The following is a 20,389-nucleotide window of genomic DNA, read 5'->3' on the forward strand; positions in this document are numbered from 1 at the left end:
AAAGTGCTCCATGAAGGAAACACTAGGCTTAGACGGTTCTGCAGCAAAATCCCAGAAACACCTGAGGAACGTGTAGTCCTATTCTTCCAAAAACTCACACGGGATATAAACACCATGTCACCATGTCACTCAGCATCACAGGGGCTCAACCAGCTCAGGAAGGTGGGAAGAAGAATGGACGCATTGGGAAAGAAAGAAAAAAAGTCCCTATTTACAAATGATGCCATCTAAACAGAAAAGTTCAGATTCTACTAATAATTACAGTAATAGAATGAGTTCAACAAAATGGCACAATATAAAGTCAGTGGACAAAAACCTATTACACTCCACGGGGAAAATGTGGTCTCTTCAAAAAATAAACTTCAAGGGGAAAAAAAAAAAAAAAAAAAACAGAACGATGGAGGAGAATCTGGAGCTTCAGAGAGACTTGAGGGGCCTGAGCTGAGTCAGCTGAGCTGAGTCAACTGCAGCACGTGGGTTTTCCCAGAGCCCTGCTTTGCGAGGAGCCACCAAGCGGTCAGCGATGCCAGGGCGCACCTGACCAGGCACTCCAGCAGTGCTCCGGTGATGTGCACAGTCCCCCCCTTGCAGAGGCACAGGGATGCATCAACACAGGAGATGCACTGTGGTACTCACCACAGAATGACATACAGGCAGCCCAAGGGGCTGGATGTGCCACAAGCGGGCACCCGATGAAGTGGCCTGGGCAGCGCGGGGGCTCATTACTTTTTTTGTGTCTACTTTTCTATGTTTGAAATGGTCCCTATTCAGAAAGTGTGAAAGTAAAGTATTTAAAAATTAAATAAAAATCTCTCGACTGTGTTTTTTCAAAAAATCCAATTGTCAAATAGGTGTATCAGCAACAAAGATCTGAAAGTGCAATATTCAGAGTGCTATCTCTTATGATAACAAAACACGTGTGTTTTTGTTTTTGTTAGAACAAATAAGAAATACGTAAGACCTTTATAATGAGAGTTATACAACTTTACTGCAAAACATGAAAGAAGATCCGAGGGACAGAAAGAGACACACAAGCTGATGGACTGGGAGCCCACGGACGATAAAATGCCAGATCTTGCCACATTAATGCAGCAGATGCATGGCAGCTCCAGCCAAAACCCCGAGCCTGATGAGGGGATCCTAAAATTTATGTTCAAGAACAAAGTGCCAGAAACACCCAAGACATTTCTGAGGGAAAACAAGTGGAGCAACTTGCCATGAAAAATACCAAAAATTGTAACTCTGAAAATTATGGGGGAGTTTTGCACAGGAAGAGAAATATTGACCAAAAGAACCTACATGGAAACATTATTCATCACCGAGCTCTGGCTCCGCAGGTCTGTGGGACTGGGACGCCAGGACAACCCGTGGTTCAAGAGAGAAACAGAGCATTGCAGCTCCGCCCTCTCCGCGCCCCGTAAACAGTGATCAGACCAGGTGATGGGAAGACTTACACCTGAACAACAGTCATATCAGCTTCAGAGCAGGTGCAGGGGCACCTGGGGGGCTTGGGGGTTGAGCATCTGCCTTTGGCTCAGGGTGTGACCCCAGGGTCCTGGGATCAAATCTTGCATCGGGCTCCCCACAGGGAGCCTGCTTCTCCCTCTGCGTGTGTCTCTGCCTCTCTCTGTGTGTGTCTCGTGAATAAATCTTTAAAAAGAGAGAGAGAGAGAGAGAGCAGGTGCAACGCCAGTATCATCCTGTGATAGGACTCATCACACAGAAACCCAAACCCCGCATCAGACACCAGCGTGCTCGAGCCAGCCACAACTCAAACTCCACTGGCTAAGCACCCGCACTCCCCAGCAGGCACCGCACCGAAAAGGAGGCCCAAAGTGGATGAAGATGCACAGAACAACGTTCCAGAAGGAAACCTTGCAAATCAGTAAGAGGAGGGCAAACTCCAGGGGAGAGTTGGCTGAGGAGAAATGGGTACATCCCATCAGTCACCAGAGAAATGTAAATGAGAACCAACAGAGTACGGCCCGCCCCGACTGCAGACGCCCACCACCCGCCCCCACCAGCTCTCAGGCAGACGAGGCCGGGGTGCCGAGGGCAGCGGCTGGCACCAGCACACGCCTCACCTGCATGGCAGCCCAGAGCCGACAGCTCTCCTCCCGCTGCCAGGCCACGGGCCCCAACAGCTACGCTCCCTGGCCCTCCCATGCAGAAGGCACTGGTGAACAGGGAAACGAGGGCGCGGCATTGGTGGCATCAGGGACTTGGGGCAGAACCAGCAAAGGGCAGGGTAAAATCCCACAGTTCCAAAGTTGTGCAAGGTTCCGCGTGGGGATGCAGACGTGTGTAAGCAAAACCAGAAAGAAAGGTCAGCAAGGAAGCCCGAGACACAGGCCTCGGGGGAGGCGGTGCTGGGGAAGGGGAGGCGCCTTGGAAGGCCTGGCCAGCCTCAGTTTCCTTCTCTGTATAGCAAGAACGACACCCGTGCCGCGCCGGAGCATCCCTCCACTCTGCCGCTGGCCAAGCGCCCCCGGCACCTGCAGACCAGCTTGGTGCCGGGATGACTGTAGACCCCAGGCCGTCCCCAATGGCAGGGCAGCCCCTCCTGCTGCTGACCCAGGCCAACGCCAGCCACCCCACCCCAGGCAGGTCCAGTGTCACTCACCCGAGGCCACAGGCAGCGTTGGTCACACAGAACCGCCCACGCCTGCCATCATCCCGACAGCAGAGGCCCATCTACTGCCACCCCCGCCCCACCCCCAACGCTGTGAGCCTCTGTCATTACCTAGGGGCTGATAGCCTTGTCTGGAAGATCCCCCGAAAGGACCATGGCTCCCCAGGCCGCCACTGCCAGCGATGGATCCGTAGGACATCTTCTCACAGAGAGCAGGGCCTCTGCCTTCCCACAGAGCTGGAAGAGACAAAAACCAGGTCGGGAGGGAGGAGAGGCGTCAGCGCCCAGATTCGGGGTGCACTCAGGCCCCTGCCCACCCACCCGCCCGCCCTCACCCCAGGCGGCCCCACGCCCCCACCCCCAAGGCAGTGGCCCCACGGAGCCCCTTCAAAGTGCCTCCCACCATCCCACATGGGGACAGATGCTACACATCAGCTCACCCCGCGAGGACCCCTCTCAAAGGCCGCGGGGGTCCCACCATTCTCTGCGGAATCCGCCCACCCCTGCCGCACAGAGAGCCCAAGGGCTTGTGCACCTGCCACATCTCCAGCTCCAGCTCAGGCGTCTGAGCCACAGCGGGCGGCAGGACGGCTGGGGGAGGCTGGGGGCACACGCAGCACCTGCTGCTAGGACAAGACACTGACCGTCCCTGACCTCAGCGTCCTCATGTACAAAACCAGGGTAACGCGAGGATCCGCCTCCCGGGCCTGCTGTGCCGAGTGGGTGACACGCACGGTGACAGCTGGCGCTCAGAACACAACCGCCTGCACGAGTGTGACACCCGCCGTCCCGCCCGCCCGATCTGCTCCTCCGGGAACCGCAGCTCCAGGAAGGCGGTGGAGACATCTCCAGCCTGACAACCGCTCCCCGGGGCGCCCAGTGTCACCAGCTTTCTGGGTGTCTGCACATGTGCATGCAGAGACTCGTCCAGCGTCTGCCACATTTGCCACTTCCCAATGACGCTGGCACAGCTCGTTGGGCGCTCCGAATGGGCCAGGCTGGGCACGCAGCGCTTCGCGACCTACGAAAGCCTAAGTGAGGGCAGATCTGGGCCCCACGTGGGCTCACCGGGGGCGAGAAGCAGGCCCACGCTCCGGGGGTCAGCAGGGGCTGCGGAGCTTGCTGCCCGGCCGCGCCCTGCCCCTGCCGTGCCCAGGCTGTTGGCCACCCAGGGCCCGTCCACGGCCAGGAGGTACCCAGAGCTTTGATTTAGGGGCATCACATCTACCAAGGTTTCCTGCATTCAAAATCAAAATGAAGTTTTAAAATACACTTATGAATTTATTGTAAAATAACAGGAAATCCACTGTTAGATAAGTAACACATCTTTATGAAACAGAGCTGCATTTTCCCAAACAAAACAGTTGAGAGCGACGAGTGCTCGCGTTTGACTCTTGGTGAATCTCTCGGGGGGCTCGGCACACACGCCAGTTCCCACCCCTGCTCCCGGGGCCAGCTGTGACACGACGCTGGTCCGGACACAGACAAACTCAGGCCCCACACAGGCTGGCTGTCGGCGGTGGGGGGAGGGGGGGGGCCTGGGGACCCCGACAGGGACTCAGGGTCCCTGGGGAAATCACGTTTTCCTGTTTCATGGGTCCCAGGCCTCAGATCCCGGCTGCCTGGCAGGTCCCTGCAGGACTTCCCTTCACTTTCTGGACGCTCCCAGAGGGGAGATGGACAGCCGGGGGGGGGGGGGGGGGGAGGGCAGAGACAGCTGGCAGGGAGAGAGGAGCCAGGGATGCCCGCCGGCCTGGAGGAGAGCAGGTCTCAGTGCAAGTGAGGCACCTGCATGCTCGCCAGCCCGCCAGCCTTGGGCTGCACCTGGGAACACAGGAGAGGTGGAAGACGGAGCCCAGGACACTCGGGGTCATGGTGCAGAGCAGAGCACTGGGGAAGAACAGCGTAAAGCAGGAAGCATGCTGCTGCCCAGGACCCCCGGCACGCACCCACACCTCCCTGCACACCTTACACAGGCTCGGGGTGCCACTCTCACCAAGACCTGTAAGGAGGCCCCACCGCTGCCTCCCTGGCAGACAAGGATGCGAGGCACAGAGGGGTAAGGCGCCACAGGCCACGTGGCTGGCAGCAGAGAAGGGTGTGGATTCGGCAGGGCCAGCCAGTGCCCACGATCTCACTGAACGGCCTCCCCGAAGGCGAACCCAGGCCACCCGGCCCCTCGCCACCACCCCCAGAGACAGGAGCACAGCAAGGCCTCAGAGGGCACAGTGGGCGCAGGACAGCAGAGCTCAGAGGAAGGGTGCTCATGGTGTCAGGGATGCCACCCAGGAAGCAGGAGGAAAGACCAAGAGGACTGGAGGCCAGGACCGGCCCCGCTCCCACACCCGGGGGACAGCAGTCGGGAGAGGAAACCAAGGCAAGGGGATGCGCCACCTGGACAAGGTCATCGAGCGGGCACTGTGCAGCACAGCCACACGGGCCTGCCCTGCGGGACGCACGGGCCACCAAGAAGAACCCGAAGACACGGTGGCCCCGCACAGGTGCAGAAGACGCTTCCAGACCCACATGGGGCCCGTCACTGCCCTTCCTGGGAGAGGACGCCAGGCCGCGCTCCATCCAGCACCGATAATCCAGGAAAACAGGAGGAGCAAGATGAAGGACCCCGGGGGCAGGGGTGGGTGGGGGGGCGCGCAGAAGTTTCCAGAGAGACTTCCTCGGGGAAGAGGGAAGACCGTGGCATCAGGGCACAACCAGGCCCCAGGGAAACACGCTGAGCGGAAAATGGGGACCATCCCGGTTCACAGCGGGGTTCAGCCTCAGCAGCAGGGCAGTCGGCAGAGTCCCCGTGTACCTGCGGGTAGGAGGCAGCCAGTGGGGGGGAATGTGCATGTGTGCGCGTGCGTGTGCACGTGTGCGTTTGTGCAGTGTACGCATGCGTGCACATGTGTGCATACGTGTGTGTGTGCAAGCACACACCTGAAAGCACACGCCAATCCTCATCTTGCAAGTCACTAATGTCCAACTGCTGAACAGCTCACAGCGGCAGTGACGAGCAGGTCACCAAGAGCAGAGACAGGCTGTCCCGAGACCCGCAGGGTCAGAGAGCTAACTGTGGGGAGAGGAGAGACAGGCAACTGCTACGTCTCAACCACCAAGGGCTCGCTGATCCTCCAAACTTAAATATCACAGCTTCATCTGTAAGATGCCAATGACGTCACCATCCAGAAAGAAGAGTCTGGAAACAGCAGCGGGCTGTGGGGGTGTGTGCCCCGAGCAGACGACCCGGGCAGGGACCCGGCGTTCTCCCCAGAGGCTGGGAGGGCAGCCCCAGGGCCACCGAGCATCCTGGGAGGGCCACGAGGACCCCAGGCTGGCTCACGGGAGGATTAGGCCCAACTCCGCAGACACACCCTGTGCACCCACAGGGCACTGGGCACCGCGTCCCTTAGAAACAGGCGAGCCTGGTCCCGGCCTCGGGGACGTGGAGGTTCGTCAGGAGTCAGCCACAATGTCCCGTGACGAGGGCCCCAACAGGACGCTCTGCTCCCCAGAGGAAGCAGCTCAAGCGGGGTCTGGGCAGGAGCAGGGAGGAGCTGGCCGACGGGGTTTGCGGAGAGAGGGACAGGGGCAGCTCTGGGGGGCAGGCGGACCACAGGCAGTGACGGGCGCTGGGTGGGCAGCACCCACGACCCTCCTAGCCCAAGGAATGTCCACACGCACAGCGCAGGGAGGGCGCTGAGCCAACAGCACCAGCGAGGGGCCACAGCAGCCACCAGGCGGCCCTGAGCCGTGCCGGGGCGAGGGACGGGCAGTGAGAGCCAGGCTGCAGAGGCAGGAAGAGAAAGACCCCCACCCGCCACCTCATCTCACTTGCGACCTCGGCCTGCAGTGCCCTGGACCACGCGTCGACTGTGGCAAAGGCCGTCCCACCGCCGGAGCCACAGAGGGGCGCCCCAGCCCGAGGACCAGAAGCACAAAATGCCAGCGCGTGCCCTCTACCTGCCGCCCTGGGCCCTGAGCCCCTGAGGGACCTGGCAGCCAGCAGGCACCCCCTGTCAGCGGCAGCAGCGAGGGGCGCCCCGTGCCCAGGCCGTGCCATCGGCTCCCCCGACGCCGCTCCCGCTCACCCACCCGCAGCGGCTCACGGCCCGACTCCTCAATGGGCGAGGACAGGTGGACGGAGCAGCTGGACAGAGGCCACCGAGGCCACCGGCAGCTGGGAGGGCAGGCAGGCTGGAGGGCGGGGCGGATGTGGATGGGCAGGGGGCGCAGGGACGGCCCTGGACGACCTCAGAGCCTTGGGACAGAGGCCACGGGAGCGACGTCTCTGCTTCCGAGGAGGCCGCCCCCTGAGCCAGGGCTGCCAGCCGCCTCCGGCCTCCTGCCCCCCAGCCGGCGCCAGGCCCTCCCCGGCCGCCGCCCCTCCGCCCCCTGCCAGCAGCCTGAAGGGAGCCATCTGTCCCTTGCACGGCCTGAATCCTGCTCCAAGGGTGGCAGAGGAAGCAGAGGTGCCAGGGAACGCCCCGGCCACGCAGCCCTGCCCCCGGGGACAAAGCCCCTTGGCCCAGGAGAGGGGAACAGACGGACAGCAGGACGCCACCGGACCCTGGTCAGGAGGCAGCACCCGGATACAGCTCCAGGCTGGGGTCCAATGACCCCGACTCCAGGGCCGGTGCCAGGGCTGAGGCGGGCAGGTCTGGCCGGCCGGGCTTCGGGCAGGACACGACTCCGCGGGCAGCTTGCTTCCGTCGGCCCAGGGCTCGGAGAGGCGGTGAATTCCCGAGGCCATGGCCGGCCTTCCTAGCAGCAGACACGGAACAGCATTTGCCAGACGGGGATGCCCTAGGACAGGCCTGCTCCCCTCAAGCTGAAGGGGACCCCAAGGATGGAAAGCAGGTCCTGCCCATTGGGGTCTGGCCCTCGGCGGACCAGGATGAGGAATGAATCAGTCCACCTTGGGGTCTTCGCTCAGCGGACCTGCGACCTGCACGGTGAAGGGGGCCCCGAGCTGCCGCTGCACGGACGAAGGGGAGGCGGGGGGCTGGCGCGCCATCGTGAGGACCTCCAAGTCCCGAGCACCGGCCTCACCCTGACAGCCCGGGGACCTGGCCCTCGGCCAGCACTCTGCCTGGGGTGCTGTCCTCTGCCAGAGCCCTCCCTCCTCTCTACCCTGCACCAACCCCAGGGCTCACCCCACCACCCGCCTCACCCTTCTTCCCCACCCCTGCACAACCACAACCCTGGTTAATCCAGCTTTCAAGGCAGGACTATGCCAGTGCCCACACACCATCCTGGGACCCAGGCAGGCGTCGGGCTGTGGCACATCCTCGGTGGCCGGGTCCCCTCCCTGGACACACGGTGAGCCCTTCCTTCTCTGGCCACACTGCCAGGCCAAGGCTGAGGGGCTGCGAAATAAGGCTCACAGCCCTGACCACGGGGTCACTGCACTGCTCTGTACCCGTCCTTTGTCTCCACGTCACTGAACCACAACAAGCAGCGTGGGCTCGGGGCAGCGCGACAGGACCCAGGTCATGCCCAGGAAAGTGCCCAATGCAGAGAGCACTCTTCGATGCCCTTTGTTCACGTGCGACTGTCAGCAGTGGGGGTGGGGAGGCTTCTGGAAGGAGGCAGGGCTGCGTGGAAGAAAAGCACGAGTAGGGGCTCCAGAGGGAAAGTTGGCTGGGGCCTCCCCCACCGCCCGATCCTCCCACCGTGAGCCACCACCGGCTCCCCAGGTCACACACCAGGCCCGCTCCGCCCCGTGGGCTGCTCCCCCCGAGCCCAGCTGCCAGTCCCAGGAGGCCAGGGCTGCGTGGCTCAGAGACCACAACGCAGCCCCCGGGGCCAAGGCTGGAGCCCACAGTGACACGCAGTCCCACCACACTGTTCCAGGTGGAGGCTGAGCCACCCGGGCTGCCTGCTGACAGGAGGGCCATGCGGACACCACGAGTCGGCCCACGCCAGAGCCGTCACGGGGGACTGCCGCCGTGTGGACCTGCGCTTCGCTCCCTAGGCTGCTACCCACAGGCCCATCACAACGCCTCAGCCACACCAGTGTGCCCTCACGGGGTGCCAGGAAAGCCAAACCAGCTTGGAGACCCTGGATGAAGGGCACCGCATCACAAGACCAGGCTACCCAGCGGACCTGGCCCTGAGTGCAGTCACGCCTGGCACCAGCCCAGGACTGTCACGTGGAGGGATTCTGGGACGTGTTTGGAGTCACGGGGGGCCCAGCACGAGGACGGATGGATACCACGGGTTCACGGGAGGGCAACACCTGTGCCAGCCACTCCCTGATCTAACTCGAGCCCCTATTTGGAGATGAGAAAACTAAACTCACAAAGTGGAGGTCACTTCTTCCAAATCGCAGACTCAGGCGGGATCCAGGGGCAGGCCGCCGACCCACCGGGGCTACAGCTGCTCCCGCCGCCTCCCCCACTGCCCGGGTGTGCTCTCGGCAGCAGGCACCAGCCTCAGGTCCATCCACCCCGCGCGGGTCCTCCCTGCCAGACCACACGCCTCGTAGGGAGAGGCCACCTGTCACTCACCCGTCCCTCACCCCAGCACCACCTCTGCCCCGAGAGCACCACCCAACTGGAGCTGGGAGTCACCCATGTGCATTCAATTTTCAGCAGGTGCACAGCACAGACACGACGTGTGCCCACAGACATCACTGCGCACACGGCTGTGCATGCACGTTCATTACTTCCAGCTTTGCCCCCGCACAGCCACTCACAAGCTCCGCCCTGAGAACACAAACACGACCCTTAGACGAGAGGGTCGCCTCTGAGGTAGTGTCCTCACCGGGGTCACCGTGCCCCGCCTGCAGCAGAGAGCATGTATCCGAGGACCAGGGAGCACCATGCCTGCAGCTCACGCTCAAGCTGTCCCGGAGGAAACACGCGTGTGTGTGCCACACACGCAGACACCCGGAAAGATGAAGCCCTGGGGGGGAGGGCGCCGTGGGGCGCACACGATGTCTGTTAACCTGGTGACTCTTTAAATCTAGAATTGTCACATCCAAAAATATTAAGTTAAAAATAAAATTAAAACTCATTGGAGATTTTTTTTATATCCTACAAGTAAATCTGTAAGACAAGTACAGGATCTGTGTACTGAGAACTAAAAGCATCACATCAGAAAGCAAAGTGCACGTGAGCAAAGACACGCGCCGGGGCCGGGGCCGTGCACCTGAGACCACAGGCATGAAGGCTCCGGCAGCGGCACAGGCACGTATATTTCAAATGCTTCCTAAAACCAAGGCAGCCCTCCCATTTTAAACATACTCTGTTAAATAACTCTTAGAGAAAAGAAAAAAAATTGAAAACAAAGCTAAAATTAAGAAATTTCTAAAAAAAGAACCCAAACAGTGAAAACACTGCATAAGAACGTTGATAAGATACATTTAAAGCAGCGATCAGAGGAAAATTCATAACACTAAACATTCTATGAAAAAAGGTGAAAGCAAACTAAATTCTCAGCTGAGAAGTCTAGAAAAAGGCACAGAGCACGGAATCCTGAGAGATGCTTATTGAACGCCTGCCCTGCGGGCGCTGAGGGCAAAGGGAGGAGCCCCCAGAACGGTGTCCCCTGGGTTGGGAGCCTCCGTGGCCGTGTTGTCACGAAAACCCCCCTGAGCCGAAGCTGCTGGCACGCAGGGGAGGCCACGGGGACGGGGACCATGCGGGAATGCAGTCCCCTTGCTGAACCTGTCCGGGAGCTCTCTCCATAGCACTTAAGCCAACCTCGGTTTGATTTTGTTATTCGCAGCCCGAGATATTTTGACTGATATGATGACTGATTGCTTTTTTAGGAAAAGCAATAGAAGAATCCAAATGTATCCAAAGGAAAAAAAAACATAAATAAAAATATTAACATGGCACAGACAGAAAAGCAACAGACCTAATTCATGAAGCAAAATCCTGTTTTCTAAAACAGACCCACGAAGAAGACAGCCCGGCAGCTAACCGCCCAGAGGAAAGAGGGAGGAAGCACACGTGCATGAAAAATTAAAAGGGAAGAATCGTCCCTAAACCAGAACTAAGGTTAAGGGATCCTAAGGCCCCACTTGCCAGTCTCTACGCAAGGAAGCTGTAAAAGCCCAGATGGAAAGGGGTTCGTCTCAGCAGAGTGGAGTTACCACAAGTGACCCATCGGAGGCAGTCGGAACAGGCCAACTCGGAGAGAAGAAATAGCAACGGTGACCGTAAAGCCACCCCCACAGCAGTGCCACGGCCAGACGGCACGCGGGGATCCCGCTGCATCTCCGACGCTCCGCAGTCATCCCAGGGCGCAGACGGTGCCGGGGGCCCGCCCGGGTCCTGGCAAAGCGTGTACAGCCTCGGTGCCGGGAACCTGGGAAACACGGTCCACGCACACGGCCATCCAGTTCTGCGCCGACGCAGAGACACTAAGCAGAATCCTGAAGAACACGATTCAGAGCCCCAGCTGTTTATTTTTTCAGGAAAGCAAAGCGTATTCAACGTTAGGAAACCCACTGGCCAAATGGACCACAGGGAAAGGCTCACAGGCCACCCGCGGACGCCAGCCGGAGAACTTTCTGGAGATGACGAAGTCAACAGCCCTTAGCTACAAGGTCCAGGGGCAGGCACAGGCGCCCCACGCCCGGCACCATGCAGCGCGCTCTGGAGGCAGCGGCCAGAGCAGCTCCACGGCAGGCAGGGGCCATCGGGAGACCAGAGCCGGGCGCGACGGGCCCTCTCTGTCACCGGCACGACGGCAGGCACCCACGCAGAAGCCGAATGTGACGCTGCGGGTCCAGAGACGGGGGCAGAGCAGCCGGGGGCGACCCTGCCAGCCAGAGAGCCGCGGCCGCCACACGCAGGCCCAGCTAGAGGCCGGGGCAGCCAAGAAACCCCACTCAGGACAGCGACGGCAGCACACCTAGGAACAAACTTCCAGGCACGTGAACAGCCCCCGGGAAGCATCGCTCAGAGGAAACTTGACAAGGCTCCAGGAAGAAGGAAGGAAGAACTGCTCCCACGGAAAGATGTCCCTGGCTCGCAGGGAGGACAGCCCGATCTCATGAGGACGTGCATCTTCCACCTGACGCAGACACCGGCGGCAGCCCAGGGGCTCGGCAGGCTGGCGGGCAGGTCGCGTGGGAGAGCAAGCACACCCACAGAAAGGACCCCCTCCCCAGATGTGCGACGTCCCAGGGCAGGCGGTGCTGGCGCAGGCTCCGACGCACATGGGTCGGGAGCACATCCCGCCAACTGAAAGGATCCGACTCAGAAACCACACGTGCCTGATGCCACTTCTCAGAAATGTCCAGAATAAGCACATCCACGGGAAAAGAAGGGAGACAGGAGGCAGCCAGAGCCGGAGGCACAGGGGCCCGGGGACAGACCGCTCAGACTGTGCGGTTTCTGGAATTAGAGGATGATGATGGGGACGCCTGGGTGGCTCAGTGGTTGAGCATCTGCCTATGGTCCAGGCCGTGATCCCAGGGTCCTGGAATCGAGTCCTGCATCAGGCTCCCTGCATGGAGCTTGCTCCTCCCTCTGCCTGTGTCTCTGCCTCTCTCTCTCTGTGCCTCTCATGAATAAATAAGTAAAATCTTAAAAAAACAACAAAAAAAAAGAGGATGATGATGGACACACAGCTCCGTGAACAGATGGAAAACCACTGAACCGTCCATTCCCAAAAGAAGGGCGAACTTCAGGGCACATGAATTATATCTCAATTAATGCCAGCAAGTGTCTACAATTAAAACTCTGCGCGAAAACATAAACCAATTGAATAAGAAAGTCTAAAAACAGACCCAGGTACATATGGACGTTCGGTGCGTGATAACTGGGGCTGGGACATCTGGTGAGCGGTGCGGGCGACAGAGGGGCCAGGCCTACCACGATACAAAGAACATATTCCAAATGCGTCGGGGCTGTGTGGGCCAAGAGCAAAGTGCCTGGGAAAATTAGGCGCTCCAAAAGGTGAACTCCTGTAACCGTGCACAGGGAAGATTCCCAACAGGACGCAAAATCCCAATGGGGTGAAAGGATGACTGCCCCCAGGCCGGGCGCCCAGCCTCGGCAGGACCCAAAGAGCAGGTGCGGCCCGAAGTGCCAGGGCCACCCAGGGAGCTCAGGGCCTCCGTGCACAGGCCTCGGCGTGTCCTGGGACTGCGGCCAGGGCTCCGGCCACGTCCCCGCTGTTCCTGCCACATGGATACTCACCAAGGCCCAGCGGCTTGTCCTCCGACCCCTGCTCCCATCCCCTTCTCTGCTCCTCCAGGCCACCTGGCCACGCCGACCCCCACCTACCTCCCTCCCCTGTCCGCAGAGACGCTGGGCCTCTCTGGGAGCACCTGGGTACTCTGCTGTGGTGCCACAGAAAGAAAAGAGAGGGGAGGGCAGGCCCCCAGGACCAGCTCCCCAGGAAGACCACCAGCTGGTCTTGGAAGTGGCCACAGGGGCTGCTCAGGCCACCGCAACCCTGTCACAGGGCAGTGCCCCAGGAGCCCAACGCCCAGCACGGCTTCAGCACACGGGAGGCTGGGCCAACCCCCACCCAGGAGGGAGGCAGGGGGACGGGAGTGACAACCTGGACTCACCCCAACACCCCACCCCACTCCCAATTGGTCCAAGTCACCACCACAGAGTGAGGACGATCCAGCCACTGCGGCCCACCAGGGGGAGGTGAGGGTAGGCCTCAGAGCTCCCGCCAGGGCTGTGCTTGGGCCACACCCCCAGGACCTGCCCTAGGGCTGCTGGAGGAGCCTGGGGTGCTGAAAGGCGGGGTACCCAGACTGCAGGAGACCCCGAGACCACCACGCAGTAGAGGAGGGCTGGCCCCAGTGCTCTGCGAGGTCACCCCACCACCAGGCCCTTCTGCCAGGAGGGATCTGCCTCAGGCCAGGCCAGGGATGTGCAGCAGGGCCAAGGAGGGCTGGGGTGGGGAGGCCAGAACAAGGAGGGGTGGGGTGGGGCGGGGAGGGGCTGGGGGAGGGGCTGGAGGGGGGTCTGAGTGGGGAGGGGCTGGGTGGGGAGGGGTGGGGAGGAGTGCGGAGGGGGGGCGGGGCAGGGAGGGCCTAGGCTCCCAGGGCTGGAGTGAGGAGTGACGAGTGAGCCCCGCCCCCAAGGCTGGGGCTCCAGAGCAGGACAGGGGAGCTGAGCCCACGCCTGGGCCTCTGCACAGTGACCCCCGGTGACCCCTGCAGGCAGAGAGGGGCGGGGAGGGCAGGGCGGGGGCAGGACTCAGCACCCCTGCAGCACAACACGCCCGCCCCGCCCCGTGAGATGAGAGGGCAGCCAGAGGAGCAAATCCAGGAACCGTGGAAAACCTACAGCCCGCTCACTCGGGACGCGGCTTCTGAGCTCATCACTTCAGAAGTGGGAAATCCTCGAACTGAGGTCCCTGGAGAATTCTCGCAAATGGAAACAGTTTGAAATGGGAAAGAGGTGCTGGTAGGGCAGAGAGAGGCCCGACGGAGAGGGGACCAGGGGCCTCGGCACCCCGCCCTCGGGGGCCCAGAAAAGCCGCTGTGGCTTGCAACGCCCCCCCACTGCTGCAGCCCACAAATCCATGCCGGAAAGAATCCACAGGGCAGGTGCCCTAACACCAGACTCCCGGTCCCCTTCCCCCAGGGAGGCAGCGGGCTGGAGGAGAGACGAGGCCGGGATTCAGGAACCCCACGCCTCCACGGCCCTGCACAGGATGGCCTCCCACCAGAGCAGGGCCCCCTGCCCCAGGCCCTGCTCTTCCTGCTGCAATGCACCTCTCGGGGCTCTGGGCACCCACCCTGCATCCAGGCACCCCAGGAGGACAGGGTTAACCCTCCAGCCGCTGCCCTGGAACCTGGCCCACCCTGTGCCCCGGGGGTAGGGTTGGGGGACAGGGAAATGACTACACCGCAAGGCAGCACTGGCAGCAGTAGGCCTGTCCGCCCTCATCCCTAGTCCCTGTGGGAAAGACGAAGGCAGGCTGGCAGAGGACATGGTGGGCGCCCAGGCGGGACGGGCCCGGGGTTGGCACCAGCTTCCTCTGTTCCTCAGGCTTGCCAGGCAGGCCTGGTCGCAGCCGGCCGCAGGGCCAGCCCCCTGGGCAGCCCTGGACGCGTCTCCTGGTCAAGCCCACTGCCCAGTTAGTACGGTGCACAAGGCACAGTCTCTCAAAGCCCCGATCCTTAACGAACAAGTCAAGCCTTTCAGGCTGAAAGGCACCGTTGCACCCACCAGTCCACACCACGGGCACAGCAGCCACACGCTGGGGTCCTGACATGGGGGAGGCGGCTCGGTCCCTACCAGGCCTCCGCCCAGACAGCAACCAAGGAAGAACAGTGTGGAGGAAGGAAGGAAGGACGAGGGGACCCTGGTGGGAGGCTCGTGACCTGCTCCTCCTTTACAGGCCAGGGCGTGAGGAAGCTGCAGGTGTCCCCTGTGCCTCTGACCAGCCCTGGGGCCACCGCACGGCCACTCCTCCCTGAATCCGTGCACACTGTCTCCTGCAGGGCCACCCAGGAGGGAGTAGGAGAGAGAGTGGCCCTGCTCCCCGGTGGGGCCACAAGGAACCCTGTGTTCCCCTGCAGGGAGCCCTGAGCCCCTGTGGGCCCTGTGCCTTGGAGCAGGTGAGGTGAGGGACAAGTCAAGGACAAGTGGGCCCGCACACCCAGGGCCACAGCATGGGGGTAACAAGCCTCTGGGGACGGGCAGCCTGGGTAGCCCAGCGGTTTAGCGCCGCCTTCAGCCCAGGGTGTGATCCTGGGGTCCCGGGATCGAGTCTCGCATAGGGCTGCCTGCAGGGAGCCTGCTTCTCCCTCTGCCTGTGTCTCTGCCTCTCTCTGTGTGTCTCTCATGAATAAATAACATATTAAAAAAAAAAAAAAAGCCTCTGGGGAAACAAAGAATGCACAAACCCATCTCCGAGACCCACGGCAGAAAGCCCACCTCCCCTCGGGAAGCAGCTGCAGCAGGCACCCCGCCAGGACCAGGGCTGGGCAGGGGTGCAGTGGAAGACAGAGTTCAAGGAGAAATGTGCTTCACTGCGCAGCCCCCCCCAGCCACATGCACTCACCTGAGCTCACACAGGCACCAAGGAAGGAGCCTCCCCTCCCAGAGCCCACCCCGGCCCACCCACCACCCAGTGCCCCGACAGGCCTACAAGCCCCTGGAAAACACCAGGCCAGTTCCTCACTTCAGCAATCGGAACAAAACAATCCAGATAGGTGAAAGGGTTGAGGATTTCAAAAGTAAATTAATAATAAAACAGTAAAGCATAACCCAAAAGGAAGTATCTCCCAAATACCAAAGCAACATTAAGCACACACTCAAGAAAACAGATTTGGCAGCGCGTTACATTTAAAAAAAAAAAAAAGAAAGAAAAAGAAGAAGAAGAAAAAGAAGAAAGAAGAAAGAAGAAAGAAAAAAGAAGAAGCCTTTTGTAAAATTAAAATGCAACACAGGCCAGATTAGAAGACAACCAGTATCGTAGAGACACAGACACAAAGGCTGCTACGGTCCGTACACAAAACGCTCCTACAGACTGGTTTCTGAACACACTGGAAGGTAGCGTGAATGAGAGCAGGGATGCTGTGGACACACAAGGAAGACACATGACCTGTGAGCAACCGCAGGGGCGCCCCGTGCGTGCAGGGGTGAACACGGCCGTCAAAACGCCCCGAGCCAGATGCGGGAGGTGTGTGCGTGCCGGGTGCCTCAGCTCCACACCACCAGGTCGCAGACAAGGCTGCAGGGCACAGACCCACCTGCTGAGCGTCACCCCAGGAGACGCCCCGACACAGGTTGTGGCCGCCACTGAGGGAGGGGGCCACCCCGAAGGGCCACGCGCGGCCGACTCCGTGTGCACGAAACGTCCAGACAGGCCGTGGCCTGGGGCCGCAGGGGGAGGAGTGGGGGGCTGCTGCGGGCCGGGCTGCCTACCTGAGTCACAGAGATGTCCCGGAACCACAGCCCCGGGACGCTGCTTGTCGGGTGCGCCCACGCGACCCAGCCACGGGACACGGGAGCCCCGCGGGGCCCTCAAACGTTAAAGTGATCACAAGACCACGCCGAGGGCCGTGGCCGGGCGGCAGGTCAGAGACGGCTGTGGGCAGATGAACCGCACTCGGGACCCGGCCCCCCGGGCACTGCGGAGTGAGCCCCTGGGGCTCCCCGAGTGTCTGCCAGGCAGAGAAGTCATGACAAGTAGCGGAGCACCCTGACCTCACCGAGCAAACACATCAGTGCTCCCGGGTTCGCACGAGGCCCACGGGGGACCTGGGGGTTCTGGGGGGTCGTGCAGGCTACCAGGGGCTGTGTCCACCGATGTGTCCTCAGGTCCTCAGGAAGGGAGCAGCAGGCACGCAGCGAGCACCTCGGTACACCCGCGGGGCCCAGGGCCCCCCACACTGCGCAGCCCGCCCGGGGGCTCCTGCCTGCACAGCGAGTGACAAATCCGGTCCCTGGTCCCGCCCACCTGCCTGTGCAAATGCCCCCCCATCTCTGCTTCTTGGGGGAGGACGCTATGGGCCAACCCTGTCCCTGGGGGGACGTCACCCCAGCCGCAGCCTGGCCCAGGAGGCACCCAGGCTGACCCCGGATTCCATCAGCACGCGAGCCTGGCTGGGGCGCACAGTGAGCCCTGACCCCGCATCTCCCAATGTGGCTCTCAGGGTCAGACCAAGGTGCCACAGGTACCTTCAACCCCCATGGCCTCGGCCCCCAAGGGCCTCTCGACACCCCCAGGGCACTGCAGCCAGATGAAGAGGAGCACGGACGAAGGGAGGCGACACCAAGATCAGCAGCAGGGCTCCCCACCCCGGGGGCCCCCCACAAGATGGCAGCAGGGCCCCTCCCCATCCCAGGGGCCCCCCACAGCCTCACCTCCAGGCAGACTGGTCTCTGCCGCCAACCCCGGGGTACAGGCTGCTGCGGCCCCTCAGGGCCCCAAGACGCCCAGTCGGCACACCCGATCGGCCCAGACCACCACACCTGTGGAGGTGCCCCGACACACCTGACACGGCTGGTGCTCAGATGAGCGAGGGTGCAGTGCTCCTCCCCTGTCCCAAGAGCCTCCTCCCTCTCCCCACACAGGAGAACTGGAGCCAGAAGGAGGCTCCCGTCTGCACCCACCCCGGGAAGCCTGCCTGCCCCCCCGGCCCCCCTCCGGGAGCTCTGGGCAAATACCTGCCGCCCCACGGGGGATCTCCCCGGCTGCCCGCCCCCCAGCCAGCCCCACAGCCGGGCAGCCAAGGCTGGGGCCCCCCTCCGGCATCTCCGCACCGCCAGCCCCCCGCTCAGCCCACCAACGTCTGCGGATGGGCGACTAACGCCCAGAGCCAGGTGCTGGGTGCGGATGCCGGCACGGAGGGAGCGACTCCCCACCAGGCCCCGGCCCCCCCGCCTTGTCCTTCCCAAGCCCAATGCGGCTCCGCTTCAGAGACGCTGCGCCCTCCGAGGGGCCGAGGTGGCGGGCAGGGGGCGGAGGGCAGGAGCTTTTCCTCCGTGTGGCTTTTCCAGTGACAGCACGGACAGGCCAGACAAGACCTTCGCAGACATGCCCAGAGGCAGGCACGGCCACCTCCCAGGCCCCGGGCACATGCGACCGTGTGTGGAGGCCCAGGGGGTAGGATGTGCCAGGAGCGCCAGGCCACTGGGCCCGACGTGTGGCCAGAGCGGCCGCTGGAGACCGACGCCGGGCCCCCTGTTCTGTGGTTCGCGGCCGCCTCGGGTGGGGGGAAGCAGAACTCAGACCCGCTCCCCAGGGGACGCCACACAGAGGACCGGGTGCGCACGACCGATCTTCCCGTTTGCTTCAGCGGGAGGGCTGGCAGCAGGCTGAGGCCCGGCCCCGCCCGCAGGCGACCTGGGCGCACCCCTCGCCTCCCTGAGATGCACCTGACCACGGAGCCAGGTGTGCGCCCACGCCCGCCCTCAGGTCACCACCCCGACCACTTCCGCCTCACGCTCACGCGCACCCAGGCCAGATGCTCGGCCCCACGCGCCAGTGTGCCAGAGCCAGAGGCAGAGGAGGCCCAGCTGGAGGTGTTGTTATAGCAACTTGGACTCCACGCCACGCACGGTGCCAGCCAGGCACCCCGGGCACCTCACGGCACAGCGCCCAGAACGGGCCACGGGGAAGCAGGCTCGAGAATGAGCCTGGGCACTCAGGACGGCAGCCGCGCACGCCCCTCTCCCCACCTGCCGAGCCCCCCCCGCACCCCCTGCTCCCCGGGGAAGGCCACAGGAGGCCCCCTTCCGGCCTGGCACTGCCTACCGCCCTGCTGCCTGCTCCATGCGCCGAGCCCTCTCCCAGGATGGGGGCGGCAGAGGGGCAGGAAGTCCGCCTGGGTCGGCGAGTGGGGGCGGCCCCATCCACACTCAGACCCAGAGACTTCTGGCGGGGGTGGGCGTGGGCAGCAGGGACAGGCCTGGAGGGGGGTACTGTGGCCCTGCGTGCCTGGGCACAGCCCACCTGGTCACCATTTGAGCCTCGGACCCAGAGCAAAGGAACCTTTACTGTCACTCTTCAGAGGGGAAACAGACTCAGAGAGGCAGGAACCTGTCCAGGAAGCCCAGTCAGAGACCGAGGGGGGATCCAGCCCAGGTCCGTGTCCTGCCAAGGCCCGTGCTGGGCCGCAGCTATGGGACAGACCGGACGTCCGGCTGGAGCTCGAGCCATGCCTGGGTGTCACATGTCCGCTCTCTGCGCAGAGGCCAGCGAGGGGAGGACGGCCACAGGCACCACAAACAGCATTCAACACGCAGAGCCCCAGGACCCCTTCGAGCGGGGCCAGGCACGGAGGGGTTGCCTGAGGGCGCTGCTGAGCCCCCGGGGCACAGGGCAAGGGGGTGAGGCACACACCTCCATGCCGAGGGCGCGCCCTGTATGACCGCACACCAAGGGAGGGAGGAAACAGGGCGCCGGGGGCGCTGCGAGGAAGGCCCACGCAGGGGAGCAGAGGAGACACGGGACCCAGCGCCTTCCCCAGGCAGGCACGTCACACAGCCCCCAATCTCACCATCCTATCACACCGCCCCGCCAGGAGCACCAGCGGCAAGACGACCCCACCAGGGAACCTGCCATCACCCACAGCAGCAGCGTCCTGTCCTCCCATGAGCCACCAGCCGCAGGGCCACCAGCCAGACCAGGAGCACCTCTGCTCCCTTGCAGCGGGGTGACGTGACGCTCAGCGATGGGAGGCTACTAGCAGCTTCTCTGTTGTTTTAACGGGAGGAACGCCAGCAGGTTACTGGCTGAGGGGAAGACCCTTGCTACCAGATGGGGGCAAGAGCTGCAGCAAGGTCTCAGGGAAGGTGGCAGGGGGGAGTGCGGTCCCCCTTCTTACAGATGGCAGAGGTAAATCACAGAGGTGTGCCCCCCAGCCAGGGTGGCAGGGTGGCCGGGGTGGGGCAGGCAGCAGGCACCAGCCAGGCTCCCAAAGCCTCCACCCTTCACCACAGCATGAAAATGCAGACCCGCCTAAGAGGGGCCTCCTGCCCACCTAAGAGGGTCTGCGTCCTGCCCAAGCCCCACCTGCTGGTAACAAGCGCCATGCCAGTGGCTCAGACACCAGGACAGCCCTGCACCTCCGGCCGCTGGCCCCCGGGGTCTGCAGGGAGGAGGCCCCACCAGGGTCAGAGGCTCCCGCGGGGACACCCAGAGCTGTCCGTGGTGCTGGACGCAACAGCCCCATGCCATGCCCTGGGCCATCCTGTCCCCCTGCCCGGGGCTCAGCCTGCATGCCCGCCATCCCAGCGGGAGGGAGCCGGGGCATGGACGGGTCCTCACCAGAGCGGGCATCCTGCTGCCCCTCTCACACTTCCAGAGTACTGGACA

At 62.5% G+C, this 20,389-nt stretch overlaps 2 protein-coding genes across 15 annotated transcripts in view; one reads left to right on the plus strand and one right to left on the minus strand.

The window, feature by feature from the left end:
- TSNARE1 (t-SNARE domain containing 1) overlaps nt 1-20,389 on the minus strand; it is a 145,972-nt gene that overhangs the window by 106,354 nt on the left and 19,229 nt on the right. For all 14 annotated transcript variants that reach the window (XR_007401622.1, XR_007401621.1, XR_007401620.1 and 11 more), the window contains exon 2: nt 2,744-2,869. Coding sequence is in view for 11 of the 14 variants with exons in the window: in XM_049092790.1 (XP_048948747.1) it covers nt 2,744-2,831 (88 nt within the window). In the remaining 3 variants the exon portion in view is untranslated. The remainder of the gene's footprint in view (nt 1-2,743; nt 2,870-20,389) is intronic.
- Nucleotides 17,259-18,072, plus strand: LOC112662072 (basic salivary proline-rich protein 1-like). The gene is made up of 2 exons (XM_049093069.1): nt 17,259-17,549; nt 17,644-18,072. Exons 1-2 carry the CDS (start codon nt 17,259-17,261, stop codon nt 18,070-18,072), a joined length of 720 nt encoding a protein of 239 aa, XP_048949026.1.

Source organism: Canis lupus, chromosome 13 (assembly GCF_003254725.2).
Source record: "Canis lupus dingo isolate Sandy chromosome 13, ASM325472v2, whole genome shotgun sequence".
Classification (NCBI taxonomy): Eukaryota; Metazoa; Chordata; class Mammalia; order Carnivora; family Canidae; genus Canis; species Canis lupus.